At 46.6% G+C, this 25,862-nt stretch overlaps 2 protein-coding genes across 4 annotated transcripts; both read right to left on the bottom strand.

Moving 5' to 3' along the window:
* Positions 1-1,204: 1,204 nt before the first annotated feature.
* LOC143497219 (protein Dok-7-like) lies at positions 1,205-11,055 on the bottom strand. The gene is made up of 7 exons (XM_076993096.1): positions 10,910-11,055; positions 10,769-10,814; positions 9,151-9,366; positions 7,709-7,909; positions 5,394-5,513; positions 3,980-4,072; positions 1,205-3,457 (listed from the first exon to the last, which is right to left on the bottom strand). Exons 1-7 carry the CDS (start codon positions 10,961-10,963, stop codon positions 3,177-3,179), a joined length of 1,011 nt encoding a protein of 336 aa, XP_076849211.1. The 5' UTR covers positions 10,964-11,055; the 3' UTR covers positions 1,205-3,176.
* Positions 11,056-11,420: 365 nt separating this feature from the next.
* LOC143497209 (hepatocyte growth factor activator serine proteases-like) lies at positions 11,421-25,422 on the bottom strand. Of its 3 annotated transcripts, none has more exons than XM_076993050.1 (15): positions 25,239-25,422; positions 24,506-24,718; positions 24,203-24,266; positions 23,794-23,887; positions 22,874-22,947; positions 21,062-21,202; positions 19,670-19,801; positions 19,243-19,353; positions 18,780-18,954; positions 18,145-18,242; positions 15,421-15,673; positions 14,901-15,040; positions 14,143-14,283; positions 11,824-11,966; positions 11,421-11,697 (listed from the first exon to the last, which is right to left on the bottom strand). In XM_076993050.1, the coding sequence occupies exons 2-15, from the start codon at positions 24,611-24,613 to the stop codon at positions 11,512-11,514; spliced, it is 1,860 nt and encodes a 619-aa protein (XP_076849165.1). In that variant the 5' UTR covers positions 24,614-24,718; positions 25,239-25,422; the 3' UTR covers positions 11,421-11,511. The 3 variants fall into 3 exon arrangements, with proteins under 3 accessions (XP_076849165.1, XP_076849162.1, XP_076849164.1); XM_076993047.1 differs by having other exon boundaries at positions 24,927-25,422; XM_076993049.1 differs by having other exon boundaries at positions 24,506-24,764; positions 24,927-25,422.
* Positions 25,423-25,862: the final 440 nt, after the last annotated feature.

Here is a 25,862-nt window from a genome sequence, read left to right on the forward strand (position 1 = left end):
TGATCCCATCACCTTCTCGGGCTGTACAGTACAGTATCGCCACTTACAATATCACTTCATGTGCAATCATGAACACACGAGGACACATGACTAAGTGGGACCAAATGGAGGAGCCAATGTTTTCTCATCCAACTGTTCACTGCTCGTCCTGTTCACTGCATTCACATTACGGTGAACGCATCATCTTCAATTAAGGGGGGCTCACCTGGTATGGACCTGGTAGGGAGAAAGATGCCGGTGTGTGTGTGTGTGTGTGTGTGTGTGTGTGTGTGCTAAAGGCAGAAGATGCAAATGGTTAAAGCTCAGAAAGCCCAAGGCAGCCTGCCATGGCGGCTAATGATATGGACAACTGAAATGAGAGTGGAGGAGAGACAGGGGGAGGGGGTCTGTGAGGAGAGACAGGTCAGGACAGCGAGTGGAGGAGAGACGGGGGAGGGGGTCTGTGAGGAGAGACAGGTCAGGACAGTGAGTGGGGGAGAGACAGGGGGAGGGGGGTCTGTGAGGAGAGACAGGTCAGAGAACAGTGAGTGGGGAGAGACAGGGGGAGGGGTCTGTGAGGAGAGACAGGTCAGGACAGCGAGTGGGGGAGAGACAGGGGGAGGGGGGTCTGTGAGGAGAGACAGGTCAGGACAGCGAGTGGAGGAGAGACAGGGGGAGGGGGTCTGTGGGAGAGACAGGTCAGGACAGTGAGTGGAGGAGAGACAGGGGGAGGGGGTCTGTGAGGAGAGACAGGTCAGGACAACGAGTGGAGGAGAGACGGGGGAGGGGGTCTGTGAGGAGAGACAGGTCAGGACAGCGAGTGGAGGAGAGACAGGGGGAGGGGGTCTGTGAGGAGAGACAGGTCAGGACAGTGAGTGGAGGAGAGACAGGGGGAGGGGGTCTGTGAGGAGAGACAGGTCAGGACAGTGAGTGGAGGAGAGACAGGGGGAGGGGGTCTGTGAGGAGAGACAGGTCAGGACAGTGAGTGGAGGAGAGACAGGGGGAGGGGGTCTGTGAGGAGAGACGGGTCAGGACAGCGAGTGGAGGAGAGACAGGGGGAGGGGTCTGTGAGGAGAGACAGGTCAGGACAGCGAGTGGAGGAGAGACAGGGGGAGGGGGTCTGTGAGGAGAGACAGGTCAGGACAGCGAGTGGAGGAGAGACAGGGGGAGGGGGTCTGTGAGGAGAGTCAGGTCAGGACAGTGAGTGGAGGAGAGACAGGGGGAGGGGGTCTGTGAGGAGAGACGGGTCAGGACAGTGAGTGGGGGAGAGACAGGGGGAGGGGGTCTGTGAGGAGAGACAGGTCAGGACAGTGAGTGGAGGAGAGACAGGGGGAGGGGGTCTGTGAGGAGAGACAGGTCAGGACAGCGAGTGGAGGAGAGACAGGGGGAGGGGGTCTGTGAGGAGAGACAGGTCAGGACAGCGAGTGGAGGACAGAGTACAGGCAGGAAGAGGGAGTGAAGGAGAGACAGGCAGAGTACAGGAGGGCATGTGACAAGTGTTCAGGGCACCATGCCAGGACAGAGAAACAGACAGGGTGGGTGGGACGAGAGACAGACCGGGCATTAGAACTGAGAGAGAGAGAGAGAGAGAGACAGAAATAGAGTGAACGGAGAGTCCAAACAGACAGACAGACAGACGCAGATGGGCATATGAAAACAGACAGACAGTACAGGGGGTGTGAGACACAGGGTGAAGGCGTCCCTGGGGAGTGTGCAGTAGACTAAAACCACATCCGTCACACACTCCACCTCCTCTACTACGTCACAGACCACGTGACCTGCAGCTGTCTTCTGCCCACCTCACAAAGCTCTCATACAGTTTTTTTTTTTTGTATCATGGTGGAATCTTTTGCGCCCCACAAATCATAGTAGACAGCAAAGAAAAGAGTCGATGTGTGAATATCAGAGTTTCCACACGGCCCCTTCATGGTACAGCCGCAAGAACTCCGTGAATGTCATCTGCTTATTTGATCACATTTATCTGAATGGCGGCAGCTGAGCTCTGGAACATTCAGAAAGAGCGTTCCCACAAGGCCGTGCTCCAACTTCCTCTTAGCAAGCTGCCAGATGTAATACAGTGCCGAAGTCCGCTTACAGTAGCAGGCCTATTACTGTCCTACGGAGAAGGTCTCAAAGTGCACACGCCGATCTGGTGACCACCTGACATAAATAAATGGGGTTAAGTTGTTACGAACCGGCGGGCTATTGGTTAGAATTCTAAGTGTGCAGTAAGAGCAGATTCTATAGCCCCTGCCCTTGCGTGTGAAAACTGCCCTTGAACAGGCAACGTTCCTCCTGCAACACGACACTCCGACCTGCTCAACTGCTACCCTTACATAACAGCCTTAATAAAGTTTAGCCGTGTGAAGGAACGTGCCTCGTCCTGGTTACGTGAAGGGTGAGTAAACAAAACAGGGGCCTCGAGTGTGACGTCGTTGGTTGGGGTCGAGGGTCACGCTGAGGGTGACCCTCAGTGCCGGTGTGCGTGAGCAGCAGAGACGGCAACCACAGGTACGCATGACCTACGGGTTGGCTTTCATGCCTGTGCTGGTGAACCGTATCAGCTGAATGGTTTAAATGGTATCAATTATTGAAAGAATGGGCTGAATTCAAATTTCAGTTCAAAACTGCTGCCGTAAGACTTGATGAATTTGTTTAAACGGTCTCGTTCACGTACCTTGAAGCCCCTGCACACGGAGCAGGTGGTGAACAGGAGTGTAGAAGCAGCAGGAGGGGGAGAGCAGGTCGTCCTGGTCGTCCCCAGCTGCAAGTCCGAGTGGGATGAGCCACTGCGATGGGGGAGCGAGGGGGCGGAGTCTCTGGGGGGTTCTGGAATGCACAGCGAAGGAGCTGAAGCACTGGCCTGTTCTCTGATTGGCTCGTCGCTCCTTCCTCTGGCTGGACGTTCCGCGGGTGCTTGAGCAGGCCGTCTGCTCTGCTCGGCGCCCTCTTCAGGGTCCATGGGGAACTGCAGAAGGCTGCGGGGCGTGTCGTACAGGTAGCGGAGCGAACCAGGCACCTGGTATTCGTGGGTGTGGACTGCTGGGCAGGTGCACGGGTTCGTTTCGGGGTTTGGGGGCGGGGGTAGGCTGAACAAAGAGCTATACTCCTCTTTTGGGCCACCTGTGTCTATGCTTGTTGTGTACGATGAAAAACTGCCGGTAGAGGAGGAGTGGCTTGCTGTGGCAATGCCGCTGTCAGAGGAGCTCTGCCAGCCAATCTCCTGAAGCCTTTGCAAGGGGGGCGGGCTTAGATGGCACTCCGGGCACAGCCACCACAGTAACCGACAGTTTCTCCTCTCTGTGGGGGGCTATTTTATTCGCTGATGGGAACGAAAGCTCAGCTAGGATGGGTGGAGCTGGCTCCGCCCACTTGGTAAGGTGGCTGCCAACGCTGGAATCCGAATGGCTGGTGTCGGAGTTGTGGGAGGACCCGGATGTGCTGCGGTCATCCGCTGTGGAAGAACTGGAGCTGGATGCTACGAGAAAAAAAAAACGAGAGCGAATCAAACGGACGACGTCTACTGCAGTGACTCCTGTCTGCAGAGATCTGCCACCCTGCATACTGATCGCTTCTCTGTTGTGATTCAGCTCATTGCCAATTACTCCTATATGTAAATCTTTAGTCATCATGTTCTGTTTTTATTCGTCTAAATTTAGCATACACATTTGTATAAACTAGGAAACTGCTAAGTCACGTGATTTACATAGTGGGTAAAATCAAGTAAGGCGATCTAAGCCAAGCTTGTCTACATCAGGTATGAAGGGAGTGGGAGATCACAGGCAGCACCCAAACGCCTGCTGCGTATGACATCAGCACCCAGACGGCTGCTGCGTATGACATCACCACCCAGACGCCTGCTGCGTATGACATCAGCACCCAGACGCCTGCTGCGTATGACATCAGCACCCAGACGCCTGCTGCGTATGACATCACCACCCAGACGCCTGCTGCGTATGACATCAGCACCCAGACGGAGAGCGAGACAAACGGACAAAACCTGTGCAGTGAGAGAGCAGACTGAGTCTCTTCTCCAGGTCGGCAGCCTCCTGATCCAGCCGGGCCTCCACCGACGCTACGTGAGCACTGGACTCTGAGACGCACACAGGCAGGACAACAGGAGTCAAGAATCTCATACACTCAACCCTACAGGACACATTCAGCACTTCACAACACTGAAATTCAGCACTGAAAACTGGGCCAAGCACCCGTAGGTCTTAAAGCACAAGTGGGAATGGTAACTGGTCAGACATTCGGTCCAGCAAAAACATGTTAACTGTAGCCAACAAAGATGTTTGTGTGATATCAAACAGCGTAATTCCTGCAGTGTAGGCAAACACTCCAGACTGAACTTTCTCCACATTAGGAGTGCAAGACCAGTATTTAGCAGCACATATGGATACAAGCGCTACTTGCAAGTATGTAAATCTGGCTTTGATGATTGGAGGGTGGAGAGAATTATTTGTTTTTAATCACCAATGAACACTAACCAACATACCAGCCCGCACACGTAACAATGACATAATGGAAAACAAATGGAATAATCCATGTAATCTTTCTTCTGTCTCGTCTTTTTCTACACAGGGGTTTTCAATACTGCCCTCTGTCTGTGCATGCAGGTACTGCAGGGCGATGCTATGAATGCTGGGGTTGGGGAGTTAGCCAAACACCCCAGTGTTTGACTAGCATTTTAAACTACTATTAATAGTCATGATATATGAGAACCATGGCATGCTACCAGAGAAAATCACACATACACACACACAAAGCGAAAGAGAGAGAGGGAGACACAGAGAGAGAGAGAGAGACAGGCAGAAGAAATGTGTTGATCTTTTGGCAGTGATGCAATTTATGCAAATAAAAAATATAAAAGTTAGGACAATTATTTCAGTTTTTAATATCAGCATAAAAACATCAACATATTTTTTGAATATATAAAAGGTACAACAGGTGGTGGAAGGAGGTGAATTTCCCACCTATATTCTTCTCTTACTGTCGGATGACAGAGTCATGATATCTGCTGCTAATATACTTACATGTCAATGTTGCACTCGAAGATGCTGCTCTGGTTACATGGAGTGTTGGAGAATAGGATTGTGGGGCTACTGTGGTCTAAACGGGAGTGGGAGCAGTGCGGACTTTGGTCATATGAACTGTGCCTTAGACTCATTCTCTACCTCCCCCATCAACCCTCCTTGGCCTCTATTAATGCTTTTTGTGAGTGTAAGAATAGGTGATGAGCTAATTTCTGATTGGCTGGGGCGAAGTGTGAAAACAGAAATACTCACAAACATGATGCGCTATTCTCGTTAGTCTGTAATGATCCAGCCAAACACGCATGCACACACACACACACACACACACACACACACACACACACACACACACACACACACACACACACACAAACAAACCTGGCAGCAGTGGCTTGAGTCCAAATGGACCTTTAGAGGGGGAGACGCCACGTACGATGCAGTCGAACAGAAAGCTGATCTGTTCTCCTTCTGCACAAGACAGGAAAAAAACACCAGCCCCTACACACACACACACACACACACACACACACACACACACACACACACACACACACACACACACACACACAAGATATTATAAGTGTGTGGGTATATGTGATGTGGTAATGGTGTGCATGCAGGTATTGTTTGTGTGTGTGTGTGTGTGTGTGTGTGTGTGTGTGTGTGTGTGTGTGTGTGTGTGTGTGTGTGTGTGTGTGTGTGTGTGTGTGTGTGTGTGTGTGTGTGTTTTTTCTCTCAACACCCAAGTAATATATGAGATGAATGTGCGAGGTGACCAAGGAGACACATCCGTCACCCTGGAAACCAGACCACCCAGAACTGAAGATGTATCCCTCTTCTACCCCAAGCAACACACACACACACACACACACACACACACACACACACACACACACACACACACACACACAACATAACAAGCAAAACTAACAACCAAACAACCTGTCCAACAGTTAACACACTCTCATGTATCTCATTAATTACAGCATGTTAAAATGAGTGACTAATCCTGTCACATATACTCACCTGTCATCATTCTACCGTGAACATACCATCACCATCAGCACCTGTCAACTATCTGACCCTCGGAGGAGATCTAGACTCATTCCCAAGCTGCACTCTCTGTTCTGGGTCAAAGGTCAGTCAGAGGGGTCGACCATCAAGGGTCAACACCCGTTTCAGTTACATGCTATGCACCAGCACCCACTCATTCAGGGCAGTGGGCTGTGAATCTTCTTTTAAGTACAACTATGGGTGCTTATTTGCAAGTCAGATTTACATTACATCATCCTGTTTGTCCTAACTCCTAATAACTGTGCTGGTAACTCCTATTAACTGTGCTGGTAACTCCTAATAACTGTGCTGGTAACTCCTAATAACTGTGCTGGTAACTCCTAATAACTGTGCTGATAACTCCTAATAACTGTGCTGGTAACTCCTATTAACTGTGCTGGTAACTCCTAATAACTGTGCTGGTAGCTCCTAATAACTGTGCTGGTAGCTCCTATTAACTGTGCTGGTAGCTCCTAATAACTGTGCTGGTAACTCCTAATAACTGTGCTGGTAACTCCTATTAACTGTGCTGGTAACTCCTAATAACTGTGCTGGTAACTCCTAATAACTGTGCTGGTAACTCCTGTTAACTGTGCTGGTAACTCCTAATAACTGTGCTGGTAACTCCTAATAACTGTGCTGGTAACTCCTATTAACTGTGCTGGTAACTCCTGTTAACTGCTGGTAACTCCTATTAACTGTGCTGGTAACTCCTGTTAACTGTGCTGGTAACTCCTAATAACTGTGCTGGTAACTCCTATTAACTGTGCTGGTAACTCCTAATAACTGTGTTGGTAACTCCTATTAACTGTGCTGGTAACTCCTGTTAACTGCTGGTAACTCCTATTAACTGTGCTGGTAACTCCTGTTAACTGTGCTGGTAACTCCTGTTAACTGTGCTGGTAACTCCTGTTAACTGTGCTGGTAGCTCCTGTGCCAATACAGTGTGTCTCAAAGAGGAACCACCTGGATCTGAAGTCCTCCATAGCCAACCAGCACTCATTCACCTCATGAACCTTCTCCTAGATATACAACTGCACATATTTACATCACACACTTCAACCATTCACAACCTCACCATTGTGATCATTTAACCTTAACATAAATACGCAACGTTAAGGCACCGAGGAACCACCAGCTGTGGCGCTCAGAACATGCTCCTGTCTCAACACCAGCCGAGGTGAAGTCTTAACACCAGCCGAGGTGAAGTCTCCACCACCAGCCGAGGTGAAGTCTCAACACCAGCCGAGGTGAAGTCTCCACCACCAGCCGAGGTGAAGTCTCAACACCAGCCGAGGTGAAGTCTCCACCACCAGCCGAGGTGAAGTCTCCACCACCAGCCGAGGTGAAGTCTCCACCACCAGCCGAGGTGAAGTCTCCACCACCAGCCGAGGCTTCACATGAGAGCAGGACTGCCTTTCCTTCAGTGCAAACCTATTTCCAGATCTTCTTTTCAGCTTGTGACACAGGACACTATTTTTTATTTTACATTTTTACAGTATACATCATAACAGTGTTTCTGATATTCTTCTGTGTTTAAATGCATGCAAATGTATGGAGGGTTTAATGACCTGTTACACAAGACAGTACCCTGAAAATAAAGTCAGGATGAAGCATACCAATTGGTCACGCTTACTCACAGTAACCACAGCGAGTCCCTCCCTCAAACACAAAGCCATTGGTCACTGGTCCGTATCTACGTAGGTCCAAAATATTCCATTGGCCAGTGATGACTGGGGGGTGGTCCCTGGCAATGACGAGCAGGTCGTTGCACAAATGAAGTGTGGCGAGACCACTCTCCAGCTTAGTGCCAGGCAAAACTATCACATCAAAACTGTGTACTGAAGAGAGAATGAGAGAGATATATAGTTAAGATTTTGCTTACAACACCACAAGAAGAATCAGGCATGACCTTTCTACATTATTGTAAGGGACTGTTTTAATTAAACACACCTGCCTGAGTATTCTTGCAAAGTCAAAGCAGAGTATCTTCACACATAATTAGTCTGATACAGCTACATGTACACACACACACACACACACACACACACACACACACACACACACACACACACACACACACACACACACACACACACACACACTTTATACAAACATTTTATGTAATGCAATGAGAATTAACAGTAATGACTAACAGCTGTCTGAGTTTTAAACCGTTTTACTGAGGAACATTTGTAAGTGTATATAGTATGTGACTATGAACATTACTGTAACGTGAGGTGAATCCATTATGATGTGTTTATTACTCTTCCATTAAACTACAAGTGTGTGTGTGTATAAAGTGAGGTTGCTGGGTATAGACGAACCAACCTGTCAGAAGTGAGTGTGATTCACTCAAAGGAATGGAAATCAAAACACACAGACTTCAAGACAACCAGGCGTACACACTTCCCAGTCGTACACAAACACACAAGTGCAAACACACATATGCACATGGTGACATACATTTCTGAAGAAACACACACACACACACACACACACACACACACACACACACACACACACACACACACTATCTAATCCAATCTAATCGAGTCTAATTGCTAGAATGCAAGCTAGTGTTCTCCACTGTGTTTGAAGATGCCTTTATTCTTACACATATTACATTATTTTGCCAAGTGTAAAATGGCAACAACAAAACCTCTCCGTGTCCAGTCTGCAAGGCAGTGGTCGTAAACACCTGTTCCACAAGACCTGAGTTTACATGTTGACTCAGCTGCACCGGTACCACACAGAGAGTCTGGGTTCAGAAGAGAGTCTGATTCTGTTTCAACCACCCGTACGTTCTAATTAACTTCACACTGCAGGCACAATTCATTAGAGTAACTGACCACAACTCAATAATGTTAGGAGTTTTTTGGCTGAGCTTATATGGTAAACACTACTACACTAGAAATGTGAGGTCAGCTTAGAAAACAATACATTCCACCCCACTGCATAAACAAGAGATTTCCTAGTATTTCCTAGTACTTTAAAAGCAAAGGGAAGGGACACCTGATGTAAAGCCAGTACCAGAACACCTGTTTCTAGATCAGTACCAGAAGCATAACACCATGCCCACCTTCCCCCAGGCAGTATCGAAGCCGCAGGTCCCAGGACAGCAGGGCCTCCTTGCTGTCAAAGCCCAGCTGAGCAGCGTTAGAGAGACACAGGATGGTGAGGGAGAACGCCACCCCTTCCCTGCTCTCCACCACCTCCAGACCGCAGATGTGCTCCAGAACCACACTGTTCCTCTCCTTCACACCTCTCTCTTTATACACCAGCAGCACCAGGCAGTCTGAGACGGGGAGAAGGGGCGACACACACACACACACACACACACACACACACACACACACACACACACACACACACACACACACACACACACACACACACACACACACACACACACAGGAAGACACGCAGAGAGAGAGAGAAAGAAAGACAATGAGCGATAATGATAAAGAGAAAGACAATTAGAACGAGAGACCGGTGTGTGTAAGATGTGTGTGTGTGTGTGTGTGTGTGTGTGTGTGTGTGCAGTGGTGGTGGTATGGTTTGTGTAACATCACAAACTGAGAGAGGTGTCAAATATCCCTCCTGTTCACACACCCATGCATCAACTGACAAAACATCTCTCCCTCTTAATTCTCTCCTCCACACCTCCCACCCTTTACTAACTACATCACATGCAGGCCAGCGAACAGCTGGCACTACAGTCTGACCTGCGAGTTCTCTCTCCACCACCCGCGTGCTGCAGAGACACCACTAAACTATGGAGCAGATCCCGCACCAGATCGTACAACAATCGTAGCGGAAAACGTGACACGCAATATCCAAATGAGTGCCTTGAGGAAAACCTTCAACACACTCTCCTGTGACGGCTTGACTTTTTGTCTGAGAAGCAACGGGATATTCCCATCACGAGTGTAACTCATCTCGTATCCTTCGTAATTGTTATTCAGATCAGGCTACACACAGAACATTTCTGTCTTCTGAACAGCACTAATGAAAAGCATCAACTTGTGCATTTCACGATTTCCCCTGTCAGTACTACTTTAAGATCTGGCGGGGAATCTGCTCGGTAGTAAACACAGTTTTCCCCTTCTGCAGCAGTTGCACAAGACTGTGACAAGCATGCCAAACGGGGTCCCACAAAAGTTTCCAATGATGGCCTGCACAAAATCTAACTATATCCAAATTTTAAACAAGTACGAGCTGTTGCAACAGAGAGCAAGAACTGACTAGTGTGATGAAAACCACAAGCTCTCTTAAAACACAGCTCTGCCATCATCTCACAGTCACGTCATTTAACCTCAGAGCCACCATTAGGATACAAGACCATCGTTTTGTCTCTCAGTGAACTGCGTTAAGGGACGTTAAGAGTGTCTCTTTAAAACGTAACCCAATACAAGGTCTGGACAGCAGGGACTTCTGAATGGGGCACACGGTGTTGGGCTACCACACATCCACGATTCCCTACACTTAAAAAACACATTATTCTTTGAGAAACTGCATACAATTGTTACCCTACTCTCCAGGAGATGGATTAAAGTTTTTTTTTTTTAAGTTAATGAACTGTAACACAAGTTTATGTTTCTTAAACGAAAACAAGTGTACTTAGAGTTTTTATACAAATAAATGTGGCAGAGCAACTAAATCACCTGTGAGGTGTCAAATGTAAGGCGCTCACATACCTGCCACTGGTGAGGGTTTACGCAGAACAACCCACCGACTCTTCCACTGCAACCAAACGCCAAAACAAGTCAACACATCGTAAGGCCGAACAAATGCTTGCACACAAGCTCCCCAAAGTTATTTTCTCAAAGATATTTTACCTTTTTGCCGTCCCTAATTTTGACATGCCCTTCTGCGACCACCGAATCCGTCATCTTCACTCATGGTTCCAAACAGCTGCGCGTTCGCGCGGCCCACGCGCATGTAGCGGGTCACGCGCATGTAGCGGGTCGCGTTCAAAATAACTTTGGCGCTGAGCTACCAGGGAGGCACGCGCTTTAAAAACCTCCTGCTTCTCAGCGGGACAGTCGACATGTGTCCGAGTTTCAACAGTTGCCAAGATTGCGTTTAATTGTTTATCGGGCCACTGGTCAAACACACTAAAGGAAACAATAATAAAGCCGTGTGCACCGTGTGCCTGGCATTACTGACACAAGCTTGGTTGGACGTAACCCAAGTGTTTACCAGTACGGCATTATTGTGAAAAATATCACATTCACTGTCAGTCATTTCATGTTGTTATAAAATACTGTAAAATAAAAATGTATTTTAATACAAACATTAATTGAAATGATGACAATATTCCCAATATAGTGGTTTCATTATAATTTATTGTATTATAAAAATACATTTTTCATTCACAGTTCTTTAAAAAAGAAGGTCTTGTTGGATTTCCCACAATGCCGTTCACATGGTCGGACCACTAATGGCCTTTCTTCCCTGAGGGCTTTTTGGGCCTGATGGTGCGGTTGATCCAGCCAGCGTATTTTGTCACTCTGGTGTAGACTCCAGGCTTTCCTGTCCGACCACAGCCATCACCCCAGCTAATGATACCATAGAGGAAACTGACCCCCTCACACACACACGCCAGCGGACCCCCAGAGTCTCCCTACACACACACACACAAAACAAAAACAGACAAAAACAAAACACACACACACACACCATTGTTTTTCTGTAACACATTTAGTTTATCAAAGTTGTTTAAAGGAGGCGTTAAGGAACAGTGCCTGACCTGACAAGCGTCCACTAAGGTGTTGGTACCAGCACACATCATTCCGGGCCTGACCTCTGACCCGTACACGTCCGGGGCAGAGCACTTCTCATACGGAATTAATTTGACCACTCCCTCTCTCAGGTGAGAATAGGAGTCTCCCTCTGATTTGAAAAAAAAAGTAAACAAATACTGTGATCTCGTAAATACATTATGAGAGTGTGTTTAAGTATGCATGCTCCCTGGGCTGAGAGGGAACAGCACTTTGCTAAATGTTTGGTATTTGTTTTATGCAGTCGTCCACTATGAAGTCCACATGCTACACGTCTGTCCAAGACTCCCAGGGACTAATACCAGGGACTAATACCAGGGACTAACGTCGTAAGCTGACATTCCTACGTTTTCAGTGGCAGTTGATGGCTGATCTATTTTTGTAATGTCTTGCTCTTCTAAGAATGCATTTAAAGCATTTTCCTCTGAAGCACAGATACAGCAACAATGTCCAAGATATATGTAATTCCTGCATATATGTTGTTTCTGAAAAGGTGAGTTGTAGTGTTGAATCACTCAGGTCCAAGTCTGGACATTTCCATGTGCAGTGATTAATGGAGCAGTTGTTGCTCTCAAGTCCACAGGCTCAGTATGTCTACAAATTTAAAGTCCTTTAAATCTTTAGAACTACAGCTATTAAGAAGATGTCTAACTCACTCCAAATGTTGAACCATTTACTATTTGATCTGTTCTACAGTACACAGATCATTCCAGTCTGGCCAGTCACACCACACACCAAACCCCTGGGTTCAGCCACCCAACTTCTCACTGGGTTTGTTTTTTAGAGCCCAGGAAGTTGTCCTCCTCCTTGGATACAAAGGACTGCTTCCTTCACTTTAAATCCAAAAATAACCTTACGCAGGTATCACCACAGTTCGGCGTACAGACCAGGTGAGACTGGTGTGTAGTAACAGAAAAACCATTTCCAGTTGTGACCCTACGTCTCTCCTCCTGGATGGGTATGAAGACAGAGCCATCTCAGTTTCTGAGCACTTCCACCATCCATTTCATGGAGCCCAAATGTGGGATGTGCACATTTGCAAGTGAACGTTGGCTTTTAGCCAATGCAGTCTCTCCGATTGCCTGCAGCTTCATATCAACGGAGAGAGCTTGTGCATCTAAGAATGGAAGCCTGGCTGTGAACGTACGTACTGTCCATGGGCTGTTCTTCAGCGACGTTAAGGAGGCGACCCAGGAACCCGCAGGTCACGCAGACGAACGGCTGAGGCTGATGAGTTTTCAATCTAGCGGAGATTCTTCTAACACTATGTCCTACCCATTGACTGATGTTGTTATAAGGTACTATAACTACTAATTACATTCCCAGGTTCATCTGCAGTAAGGTCACCATGTTCATGGTGACTTGTATCTGTTTAGACTGTATCTCTGTGAACTCTTTATTCCATGGGGAGCAGTACTAACAGAGCACATGCTCCCGGGATGTGCAGGTTGCCCGTTAATAATAATAATTATACACTTGCTCAATATTGCAAGGCCTTGCCATAATGTCTGCCGTCATCCAAAATGGTGTCAGCTGACCATGTTCTGAGACGCTGACACAAATAAGTATGTTTTCTTTTGTCTTTCCAGTCTTGCGGTGTTGTTGGACGCTGTCGGAACATGCTGGTTGAATCACAAGACAAAGTCTGCAAACATTTTGTTTAATTTGTTGGAGATTCACTGATAGGGATTGTTTTTTTTGGTATCCAAGCAAGATATTTCCACAGTGGTGTGACAAACGGCACGTTTCAGTAGCGGTATGACAAAACATTCTGTTAGCATGTCTTCTGTTAGCATGTCTTCTGTTAGCATGTCTTCTGTCAGCATGTCTTCTGTCAGCATGTCTTCTGTTAGCATGTCTTCTGTTAGCATGTCTTCTATTAGCATGTTTTGTTGAGAATGTTCCAGTTGATGGTGATTTGGATCTTATTCCAAATCACCATCAGCTGTGTTGATTTCTTCAAGTCTGCAGTAAAATTGAAGTTTGCTTATCTTCTACCAATTTCCTATAAATACTTTTGCTAAAGAGCCTGCAGTCATCTTGAACATTTACCTGAAAGACCAAACACCCACGATCGGGACCACACGGCCATGAGCTGGCCTTTTTAATGTTGAATAATGTGTGTGAAAACACTGTGTGTACATGTGTACAGATCCCTGCAGCTGCAAAGGACAGCTTGAAGTCATGAACGTGTGTGTGTGTGTGTGTGTGTGTGTGTGTGTGTGTGTGTGTGTGTGTGTGTGTGTGTGTGTGTGAGAGAGAGTGTGTGTGTGTGCGTGTTTACTTACTCTCCTGCATATGTCCCCAGCCTGTAATGGTGCAGCATGTGTAGTCTGGAAAGGTCATGACCCTGGCAGGCAGACATATTGGCCGAATGAACTGAGTCTTACGAGCACAACGCCCATCAACTTTCTTCAGCTTCACTAGAACTGTTAATCAGAAACACACACACACACACACACACACACACACACACACAATGTGAACTGTTCTCTGTTCTCTTACCCTGCTCGTGTTGTGACTGGTCATTATTATGTAAAGAGGAGTAGCCTATCACCACATTGTTACATATGACTAGTAAGCACTAAACAATATAATTATTAATATGATGACACTGTAACAGATGTGTTTTCTTCCTTAGTCAGTGACCTCAGATGGTAGTTCTCAGTCCAGTCCTCATGGACCCACATCCAGTCCATGTTTTTGATCCAGCTCCAAACCTCTGAGACTCTAATCACTGAGTGTGAAATGCTGATCTATCTAGGCTGTGCCAGAAACCACAGCAGCACAAAAATACGTGGACTGTGGATCACGGAGGACCAGACTGGCACTCGGTGTGACTGAGAAACAAAACTCCCACCTCACATAAGCATCCAGAAGTATCTGACAAAAGTTATGTAACATTTTCATACATGTGGCTGATTTCCAGGACAGGTGTGTGTGTGTGTGTGTGTGTGTGTGTGTGTGTGTGTGTGTGTGTGTGTGTGTGTGTGTGTGTGTGTGTGTGTGTGTGTGTGTGTGTAAAAACACTCGAGGGCATCCTTACCAATATCATGGAACGTAGGGTTGAACTGGTTGTAGAGGGGGTGGAACTCGTACTTCTCTATACCAAACGACCGTGTGTTGGGACCCGTGTCATTGAAGAGATGTTGACCAAGAACCACACGTACTGTTGACTTCACCGGACTGGGCAGATTGGTAAGAGAGAAAACCAAGAGTCGACGACTGAAGATATGAACCAAACCAGGTTATTACACAACAAACCAGTTTATTACACAACAAACTAGATTAAATATGATCACTGTCTACAACTTCTGTTCACCCACATCCACTTCCACAATCACCCACAAACACATACTTACATTCTTTCACTCACACACACACTAACACACACACACTTCCCTAATCATCTAGCCACATATATGCCAAACACATAATCAAATTGGACAATCACACACACACACACACACACACACACACACACACACACACACACACACACACACACACACACACACACACACACACACACACACACACACACATACATACATACGAAGCCATACTTGCGCAAAAAGCAGTGGGCAGCAGATACCACCCAGCAGGAGGAGATGAGGCTGCCTGCACAGAACTCCTCTCCGATGTACAGTGCTGCCATCCAGGGGTGAGAGCCGGGTAGTGCGGACGACCCGCCCAGGATCCGAGCACGAGTGATCCGCTTTGCGTGTCTCTGTCCGCACCCGGGCACAAGACAGGGCGTAGGAGTGGGTGTGGGTGATGGGGTCACAGCAGGGGCGGGTAGGAGACCCTTACGACCCGCTGTAGAGGAAAATAGATCACATTAATGATCACTGATGATTAGACAAGAGAGATCAACTGCTCTGCTGCTACAGAGAAGAACCTTAGCACAGGCGTTCAGGAGGATGAATGTAATGCCAGAAGAAGAGAGTGAAGAAGGAGGAACAGAAATGGGTAAGGAGGTGTAGAGGAGGTGTAGAGGAAGTATAGAGGAGGTGTAGAGGAGGTATAGAGGAGGTGTAGAGGAGGTGTAGAGGAGGTGTAGGGGAGGTGTCGAGGAGCGCTGACTCTGAAAGGTACAGTGATGGGTTTAAGGGATTCAAATGGGGAGGAAACTGAATGGCTTAGTTAGGCAGGGATACTTATGAATATGGGATTTGGTATTTTACAGAAAAAGTAGTCAGCGAATAGACAGACACATTGAGGAGTCAAGGTCACTTAGAAGGCAGAGAGTGAGCGGAGGAGGAGAGGGAGGGAGAGGAGTGTGCACTCGTTAGGGACCGTTTTAAGTCCGCCACAGCTTTGCTTGTGGTTTTAGAGGCTGTGAAGAAAGCGGGAGCGGCGGAGGAATAATCCGAAGCAGCTGTAAGGGTTCGTCTGAGGAGACAAACTCCTGCTGCTGGTGGAACTGATGGTACTGAGCGTGTGTTAACAGTGTCAGTGGGGCTGGGTGCAGCCTCAGGCACCAGGAACACCAGTGTGGGTTTAGGTATAGAGAGGTGAATGTGGCGAGATTTAAATGAGCTCTGGCTGGAACGCTGACCTCACCGACGAAGCTACTGGATTGTGGTGGATGTGGAAGCTTCGTCTAGGCAGGTTTGCCTGATGAACCTGTAAAGAGCTTGTGATGTTTGGATTTCCAGCATGAATTGACCGAGATGAGCCATAATGGTTTGGTGTAGCACGTTGTCCTATGTATAGGTCCAATGTAGCATTTTGTAAGAAAAGCTCGCCAACTTTTGAATTGTGATTTTAATATACAACCATAAAACAACAACTCAAAAATCTGACTGCAGTGATTCGATTTTATAAATCAAGTTTACTCTGAAGTCCAACTACAGTTTAACGTTGTATGAATCAAAGTTACTGTGAAGTCCAACTACAGTTTAACGTTGTATGAATCAAAGTTACTGTGAAGTCCAACTACAGTTTAACGTTGTATGAATCAAAGGTTTACTGTGAAGTCCAACTACAGTTTAACGTTGTATGAATCAAAGGTTTACTGTGAAGTCCAACTACAGTTTAACGTTGTATGAATCAAAGGTTTACTGTGAAGTCCAACTACAGTTTAACGTTGTATGAATCAAAGGTTTACTGTGAAGTCCAACTACAGTTTAACAATGTATGAATCAAAGGTTTACTGTGAAGTCCAACTACAGTTTAACGTTGTATGAATCAAAGGTTTACTGTGAAGTCCAACTACAGTTTAACGTTGTATGAATCAAAGGTTTACTGTGAAGTCCAACTACAGTTTAACGTTGTATGAATCAAAGGTTTACTGTGAAGTCCAACTACAGTTTAACGTTGTATGAATCAAAGGTTTACTGTGAAGTCCAACTACAGTTTAACGTTGTATGAATCAAAGTTACTGTGAAGTCCAACTACAGTTTAACGTTGTATGAATCAAAGGTTTACTGTGAAGTCCAACTACAGTTTAACGTTGTATGAATCAAAGTTACTGTGAAGTCCAACTACAGTTTAACGTTGTATGAATCAAAGGTTTACTGTGAAGTCCAACTACAGTTTAACGTTGTATGAATCAAAGTTACTGTGAAGTCCAACTACAGTTTAACGTTGTATGAATCAAAGGTTTACTGTGAAGTGCAACTACAGTTTAACGTTGTATGAATCAAAGTTACTGTGAAGTCCAACTACAGTTTAACGTTGTATGAATCAAAGGTTTACTGTGAAGTCCAACTACAGTTTAACGTTGTATGAATCAAAGGTTTACTGTGAAGTCCAACTACAGTTTAACGTTGTATGAATCAAAGTTACTGTGAAGTCCAACTATAGTTTAACGTTGTATGAATCAAAGTTACTGTGAAGTGTAATGTTTTATACTGCTTCCAAGGTTTGTACTTGCACACAGAGAGCAGAACTTAATCATTTCACAAACGTTACATTTCATTTAGACGTTTGCAGGACAGCTGCACTATACACTGCACTTCAGAACTCCGTAATGTTCAAAACACACTGCAAGTTCAGGAGTGTGTGTGTGTATGAACGTTTGTGAGTCTGTGGATGTCCAGGTGATATCAATTAATATGCGTTTAAAATAACCGACAAGCATACATGGAATTTATGTTGTGTGGAAAAATCAATAATCAGTGTTTTAATGTGTAACTACAAAACCGGTTTGGCACAGAATTGGAAGACCACTTTTACAACATCCAGACTTTAGGAAATGAAAATCTCCATAAAACCAGAGTGATCTCAGTAATCTTTACCAAAGTTATGTTTAACCCCTCGGTAGCCAGCTGTATTGGACTCACATGGCATTATGGGACATAAAGGCACATCACAGTATTCCCAGGAAATTGCTCCATCGGTTATGGTGTAACACCATGGCATCTTGTCCTGATCAGGGTTCCTGCATGGCAAGCACACAGCCAATTAGAGACCACATCAGTTAGTTAGCCACACCCATGACCAAACATCCAATCAGAACAGTGAAACAGCAGCACGCACTAGGAACAAGCTGACAGAGGATGCCATTAATGTTCTGGTATGTTCTGGAATATTCTGAAATATTCTTGAATGTTCTTGGCTGTTCTTGGCTTAACTTTCAGTGTCATCTGGAGGCATTTCATCAATCACGATCAAGTGAAGTTTCTAAAGTGGGACGACAGGAAACTTTGGTACTTTAAATTTCTGCGTGTTGGCCCACTGCACGAACATGATGTACTGATGGTATTCAGTACTGTGTTAGTGTTGAGTTGAGATCTTTCAGTACTGTGTTAGTGTTGAGTTGAGATCTTTCAGCACTGTGTTAGTGTTGTTTAAAGTTAATGTGAAGTTCCTAACACGGAAGAGTCTGGTTCAGTAAACACTGTATATGAAGACGCATCACACGTGTGCCCCACACAGCGGCCCTACGTTGAGACGTGTGGTCGTGGTAATGTGTTACCTGCAGAAGGAGTGATCACCCAGTCCCTTGAAGGATGTGCTATACATGGTGTCCACAGAAATCTCATCATACAGCAGGTCAGAATTCCATGGCAGGCAGGGGGCGCCAGAGAGCGTAGTGTTAGCAACGCCACGGTAATGTTCGCCGGAGCCCTTATAGCACTTTTCTTCAGACACTAGTCCATTACAGAAAGAGACATAAACAGGTACAGGTAGCATTTATAACACTGAACACTGAGTGAGTGAGTGAGTGAGTGAGTGAGTGTGTGTGTGTGTGTGTGTGTGTGTGTGTGTGTGTGAGTGTGAGTGTGAGTGTGTGTGTGTGTGTGTGTGTGTGTGTGTGTGTGTGTGTGTGTGTGTGTGTGTGTGTGTGTGTGTTCGTGTGTGTGTGTGTGTGTATGTGTGTGTGTGTGTGTGTGTGTGTTCGTGTGTGTGTGTGTGTGTGTTCGTGTGTGAGTACTCACTGATGTTGCAGTGTGCTCCGCTGTATCCTGGTCTGCAGGCACACACCTGTTCTCCTGTCATTTCAATTATTCTGCAGGTACCCTCATTCTCACAAGGATTACTTTGACACACTACACACACACACACACACACACACACACACACACACACACACACAAAACAGATTTCAGCTCTCATACATTATGCTGTATATGGGTAAGTTGGAAGAGCAGTTCTGAGATGTGTTGTGGCTGCTAAGGTTCTAGCACAGTTCTAATAAAGCCTCTTCTAATGATTCTTCTAATGTTTATGTGCTTATATGTTGATGTTTATTTTAAAACTGCTTGATTACTAAATGACATCACAAAAGTTATCAATCCAAACAGTATGAGAACATACACGTGGAGTCCAGCATGTGTATAGATGTCTTAGTGATGTGGGCGGTACCTGTGTAACGCACCCGCTGGCAGGACACGCCCCCAGGGCCACACGTGCACTGCTCGACGTTACGCATACGGATTCTTCCCCAGCTGTCGCCGATGTCATAATGCCGCCAGTGGAGTGACTCATAGCACTTCTCTGCCAATCACAATGAAGAACAGACGCTCGGAACAGGTCTCCACCAATCCAGAAGGAGGACGCACACAAGACTACATCTCCACCAATGAGAGCAGACTCTGAAGGAACCCTGTAGCGTCAGTTTTTCCACTACTAAATAACCAAACTGACGAAGGCAGTAACGAGGCCCGTGACCTCACCGTCTCTCCCAAACACAGGACATCTGGAGCTCATTAACAGTTAAAAGGCATTTATGGCCACTGTCCAACTCCTGTTAGGTCAGCACTGCAAGCTTGTTCCAACAAATCACTTCACTTACACCTTACATATCAATTTAATGGCAATCCACCCTCAGCCAACTTCAAATAACTCGGCCAATAACAACCAACTGCCAACTGCAGAAGCAACCGATGGACAAAGGACGTGAGAGAGTCACTCACACATTCCTTACAGGTTAATGACAGTAATTTAGCATTAATCAAGTAGCATAATGTATCATAAACTAAGCATTTTTTTAAATCATCATGATTAAAATATCTGATCTCAATTAAACCAGTCGGTTTGTATATGCCACAATGACACATAAAAAGGTGATTCTGACTGTCAGTAAAAATGAAACAGTTATTACATGGTAATGCACTATTGATCGCTCATTTGCAGGCATCACAAGGAGTGACCCTTAGGTCATTCCATCCCTCAGCCAATCAGAACGAAATCTGAACACGAGTCTGCCAACCAGAACAGATGATGAGATAGTGACCAGAGATGAAAGAGCTGAGAGGTAACCAGAGACTGTAAAAGGTGAAAGGTAGTCATTAGCCTGGTGAAAGAGAAGCTAATCACGGGGTTGTGTGTGAATGTGTGTGTGTGTGTGTGTGTGTGTGTGTGTGTGTGTGTGTGTGTGTGTGTGTGTGTGTGTGTGTGTGTGAAGCCATTTTACACTCTGGTCTCCCACAGCAAGTTTCACATTTAAACTGAAAGTGACCTGTTCAGTGGAAAATTGCCTGTTTTACCCAGGAGAAGGAGAATTCTCATAGAATCACAACACACACACACACACACACACACACACACACACACACACACACACACACTCGCAAACAATGATAATTACTTTTTTATACGTGTTGCATGTGTATGTCTTTCTGCACACTTATGTTTCTGCATGTGTGTATTTGTGGATGCATGTGGAGTGTGTGCATGTGTGCACGCACACGTGTGTGTGTGTGTGTGTGTGTGGTGTGTGTGTGTGGTGTGTGTGTGTGGTGTGTGTTCACTCACTCAGCTCACACAGGGCCCCAGTAAAGGAGGCGGGACACGTACACTCAAACGTGAGCCTGTAGGGCACTGCGGTGCACACGCCTCCATTTTGGCAGGGGTTGGGCTGGCACACGCGGCTCTCACCCACACCATGAAGCACCGCTAGAGACGAGAGAGGGCAAAAACAAACTCATACCAGCAGCTCCTCATGTACTGGGAACTCCTCGTATACTGGAAACTCCTCGTATACTGGGAACTCCTCGTATACTGGGAACTCCTCGTATACTGGGAACTCCTCGTATACTGGGATCTCCTCGTATACTGGGATCTCCTCGTATACTGGGAACTCCTCGTATACTGGGAACTCCTCGTATACTGGGATCTCCTCGTATACTGGAAACTCCTCGTATACTGGAAACCCCTCGTATACTGGAAACTCCTCGTATACTGGAAACCCCTCGTATACTGGAAACTCCACGTATACTGGGATCTCCTCAGCCACTATCCAAAGACATTCCAGTGAATCACTTCAGCTTGAATAAACAAACTAATTTAGAAATGACTAACTGCTCAACATCTACGCACTGCAACCAGTAACTAACATGCTCTTGTATATCCTTATGGACTGCATTTAAAGTAAACTCTATACAAACACCCACCCACACACTCTCTCTCTCTCTCACACACACACACACACACACACACACACACACACACACACACACACACACACACACACACACACACACACACACACACACACATATATATACACACACACTGCTTGCATCCGCATATGTCTGCATGCCCTTAGTGTGTTGATTCACCTCAACACATGTTGGAAGTTCTCACATCACTCTGCACGCACACACACATACTGCTCCCCCATCTGATGAGCTCAGGCCATAAATACCTTAATCCCAGCTCCCTCTTGTGTGTAGGGAAGGACTCTAATCCCAGCTCCCTCTTGTGTGTAGGGAAGGACTCTAATCCCAGCTCCCCCATGTGTGTAGGGAAGGACTCTAATCCCAGCTCCCTCTTGTGTGTAGGGAAGGACTCTAATCCCAGCTCCCTCTTGTGTGTAGGGAAGGACTCTAATCCCAGCTCCCTCTTGTGTGTAGGGAAGGACTCTAATCCCAGATACCCCATGTGTGTAGGGAAGGACTCTAATCCCAGCTCCCTCTTGTGTGTAGGGAAGGACTCTAATCCCAGCTCCCTCTTGTGTGTAGGGAAGGACTCTAATCCCAGCTCCCCCATGTGTGTAGGGAAGGACTCTAATCCCAGCTCCCTCTTGTGTGTAGGGAAGGACTCTAATCCCAGCTCCCCCATGTGTGTAGGGAAGGACTCTAATCCCAGATACCCCATGTGTGTAGGGAAGGACTCTAATCCCAGCTCCCTCTTGTGTGTAGGGAAGGACTCTAATCCCAGCTCCCTCTTGTGTGTAGGGAAGGACTCTAATCCCAGCTCCCTCTTGTGTGTAGGGAAGGACTCTAATCCCAGATACCCCATGTGTGTAGGGAAGGACTCTAATCCCAGCTCCCTCTTGTGTGTAGGGAAGGACTCTAATCCCAGCTCCCTCTTGTGTGTAGGGAAGGACTCTAATCCCAGCTCCCCCTTGTGTGTAGGGAAGGACTCTAATCCCAGCTCCCTCTTGTGTGTAGGGAAGGACTCTAATCCCAGCTCCCTCTTGTGTGTAGGGAAGGACTCTAATCCCAGCTCCCCCTTGTGTGTAGGGAAGGACTCTAATCCCAGCTCCCTCTTGTGTGTAGGGAAGGACTCTAATCCCAGCTCCCTCTTGTGTGTAGGGGTGCTGGTGTGGAATGTTCCTCTCACCACTGAAAAGGCGTGTGCGTGGACCACAGTAACCCCACTCCAGGTCCCGGTCGAAGTTATGTGTGAGAGAACACCTATGACGTATGCACAAAACAATCAAAGAGTTAACCAAGTTAATTTGCCAAATTAGTAAACATAGTTTACTCAAATTAGTAAACATATAATAGCAGCAACATCTTCTGCTAGTCAACATCATCTCTCTAGTACCGCTTCTTCTGCTACCACTCTGATTGGCCAAACCCAATATCAGTGTGCACTCTGATTGGCCAAACCCAATATCAGTGTCCACAGTGTTGGTCTCCTGCCTATGAACACATGGCTTTATCTCACAGACCCTCCCCTTTCCCCCACTGCAGGTACTACAGGGTTTACACACTTTAGAATAAATGCTGTCTGGCATCTGAAACAGAAACACTAAAGCTCCTATGTTTAGAATGGAAATACATCTCCTACTTGAATATGCCATTATCAACAAGGGTGACGCATATGAATCACACAACAGGGGAACTGCTTCAGAGGTCAGCAGACACACACACACACACACACACACACACACACACACACACACACACACACACACACACACACACACACACACACACACCCCTTATGCAGGAACACCTAAACACTTAACTGTGGGAGGGTGTAGTGTGCTTGTTTACATTAAAATGTCATAGCAACTGTGTGTGTGTATTTGTGTGTGTGTGTGTGTGTGTGTGTGTGTGTGTGTGTGTGTGTGTGTGTGTGTGTGTGTGTGTGTGTGAGAGAGAGAGAGAGAGAGAAATCTTTAACACACATATATATACACACAAAAGAGAACAAAAGAGGGAGGGTATGAATGTGAGTGTGATGGAGAAGATGACCATGTGTGTGTGTGTGTGTGTGTGTGTGTGTGTTTTCTGTTGCATGTAGAAACTCACCATCTTCTGCTTGAGGTGACTGAAATGCACTGATGATAAACAGTTCCACCCAGCCTGAACGGAAACTTACACTCCCTTCCATCTGTGGTAAGGACTGAAACACACACACACACACACACACACACACACACACACACACACACACACACACACACACACACACACACACACACACATTTATGAATTACAGTGTGCCTGTATCTATATACATCAAATAACCATATTTCTTAACAGTCATCAACTAACACAGCATTTACCTTAACTCACAGTACAAACGGAAAGCCATGTTGTACCTATTTATATACCTCGAGTAAAATATCAAATCAACCTTAAACACCGTCAGCCCAAATGCGAGTAAGAGTCTCTGCGCAAGCATGCTGTAACCTCAGCTATAGGGGAAGTGACACACCTTTCTGACTTTGACTGAGCGACGGCGTGGACAGCACCGTGTCGATACCGGGGGGCTCCTTGCGCTTGGGGGGCAGAGAGAGAGAGAGAGAGAGAGAGAGAGAGAGAGAGAGAGAGAGAGAGAGAGAGAGAGAGAGAGAGAGAGCGAGCGAGAGAGAGAGAGAGAGAGAGAGAGAGAGAGAGAGAGAGGTCAAAATACAAAACAAATGCATATAAGAACCGAATAATACCGATCATGAGCGTTTAACGCGACTAAATCATCACAATGTGCCTTTTAAGATCAAACTTTTTCAAACACACTTACCACCCGTGCAGCACGCGTGCTGGGCTGCAGAAGTAACAGCGACAAACACGCAACTAAAGTGCGCGAGACGGGCTGTCCGGTGGCCGCGGAACGCTCGAGGACGTACATTTGTGGACGGGCGTCTCCGCCGAACCGTTTCCTCTTGGCGCCGGAGTCGGGCTCCTTGTGTAGGGCGACGTCCCTGTTGAGACTGTGATACAACCCTCCTCAGACCTGTGTGCGTGGGAGAGTTGCGTCATTTGGAGGACTCCTCGCGCACCTAGACGTGAGTGACACCCGCTGTCAAAATCCGCTCGCGCTTCCAGACACGCTGCAGAGCATATCTGAACAGGCACGAGAGGCATTTCCCGGGATATGAGCTCGCCTTTGATTTAGGAGTTGTCAGTAGCAACGCGCCCCTCCCTCCCGCGTCTCACCTCACCTGCGGAACACACCTTGACGCCCGAACCGCTCCCACGTGCTCGAGCAAAGCCCGCAGCTCGGTTTTGCCCTCGGATCTCTGAAGACTTAACGAGCGGGAAACACCGATATAAGATCTCCGATAACGATCACGAAGAGCCGTATTACGCAACACGTTCGTGACGAAAATATAAAGTTAAATATAGCCATTAATCATTGATGGACCGAACCGGTGGCGCACGACACGCGCGTGGTCAGTTGCGCCTCTGCCGCAGCGCTAAACCGGAGAACACGCGAGATCTTCGCCAGGAGATCCGCACACACTTCTGCACACCTTTCATTGTGAATCAGTTCGTGTTTCAAACATCATTCAAGTCGGTCCCTGTTGGTTTCGAGCACCATCTCGGTCACAGTTCGAGTCGTCTACAGGTGTGCTGCCCAGGATCAAAGAGATCCATTGAGATGAATCATCAACGACCTTCTCCCTGCCGTCAAGGCGTGTTGGGCTGTTTGCAAAGACTTTGTTGCAGTTACTCAAGCGCAGAAGCTGAACGTTTTACGACATTACACGGCTTATGAGGCAACAGGCACAGAAGGCAGGAGTCGTGTAAGGTTTCAGTGCCAGAAATGTTTCAGAACGAATACATTTTTTAAACGAACCAATAACATCATAGACATTTATTTGCACAGTCATTAACCATAAGTCATTAAAATTCCTTTCCCGAGTTGCGCTGTGATACGATCCTTATCTGGCCTGCGAGGACAGCCACGCATGAGTAGAAAGTTCTTACATCTTTAGAAAATATCCGACCTGCGTATTATGGTTGGGCTGATCTCAGTCTTTCTGGAGGTGGATTTAACTATAGACTGCTATGTAGAGGACCGCGGTAAAAGGCAATTTTACCACATGTAGAGTAACTACAGACAAACGTGTTATGACGATCTCATTCAATTCAAA

This window comes from Brachyhypopomus gauderio, unplaced genomic scaffold (assembly GCF_052324685.1).
Source record: "Brachyhypopomus gauderio isolate BG-103 unplaced genomic scaffold, BGAUD_0.2 sc103, whole genome shotgun sequence".
Lineage (NCBI taxonomy): Eukaryota > Metazoa > Chordata > Actinopteri > Gymnotiformes > Hypopomidae > Brachyhypopomus > Brachyhypopomus gauderio.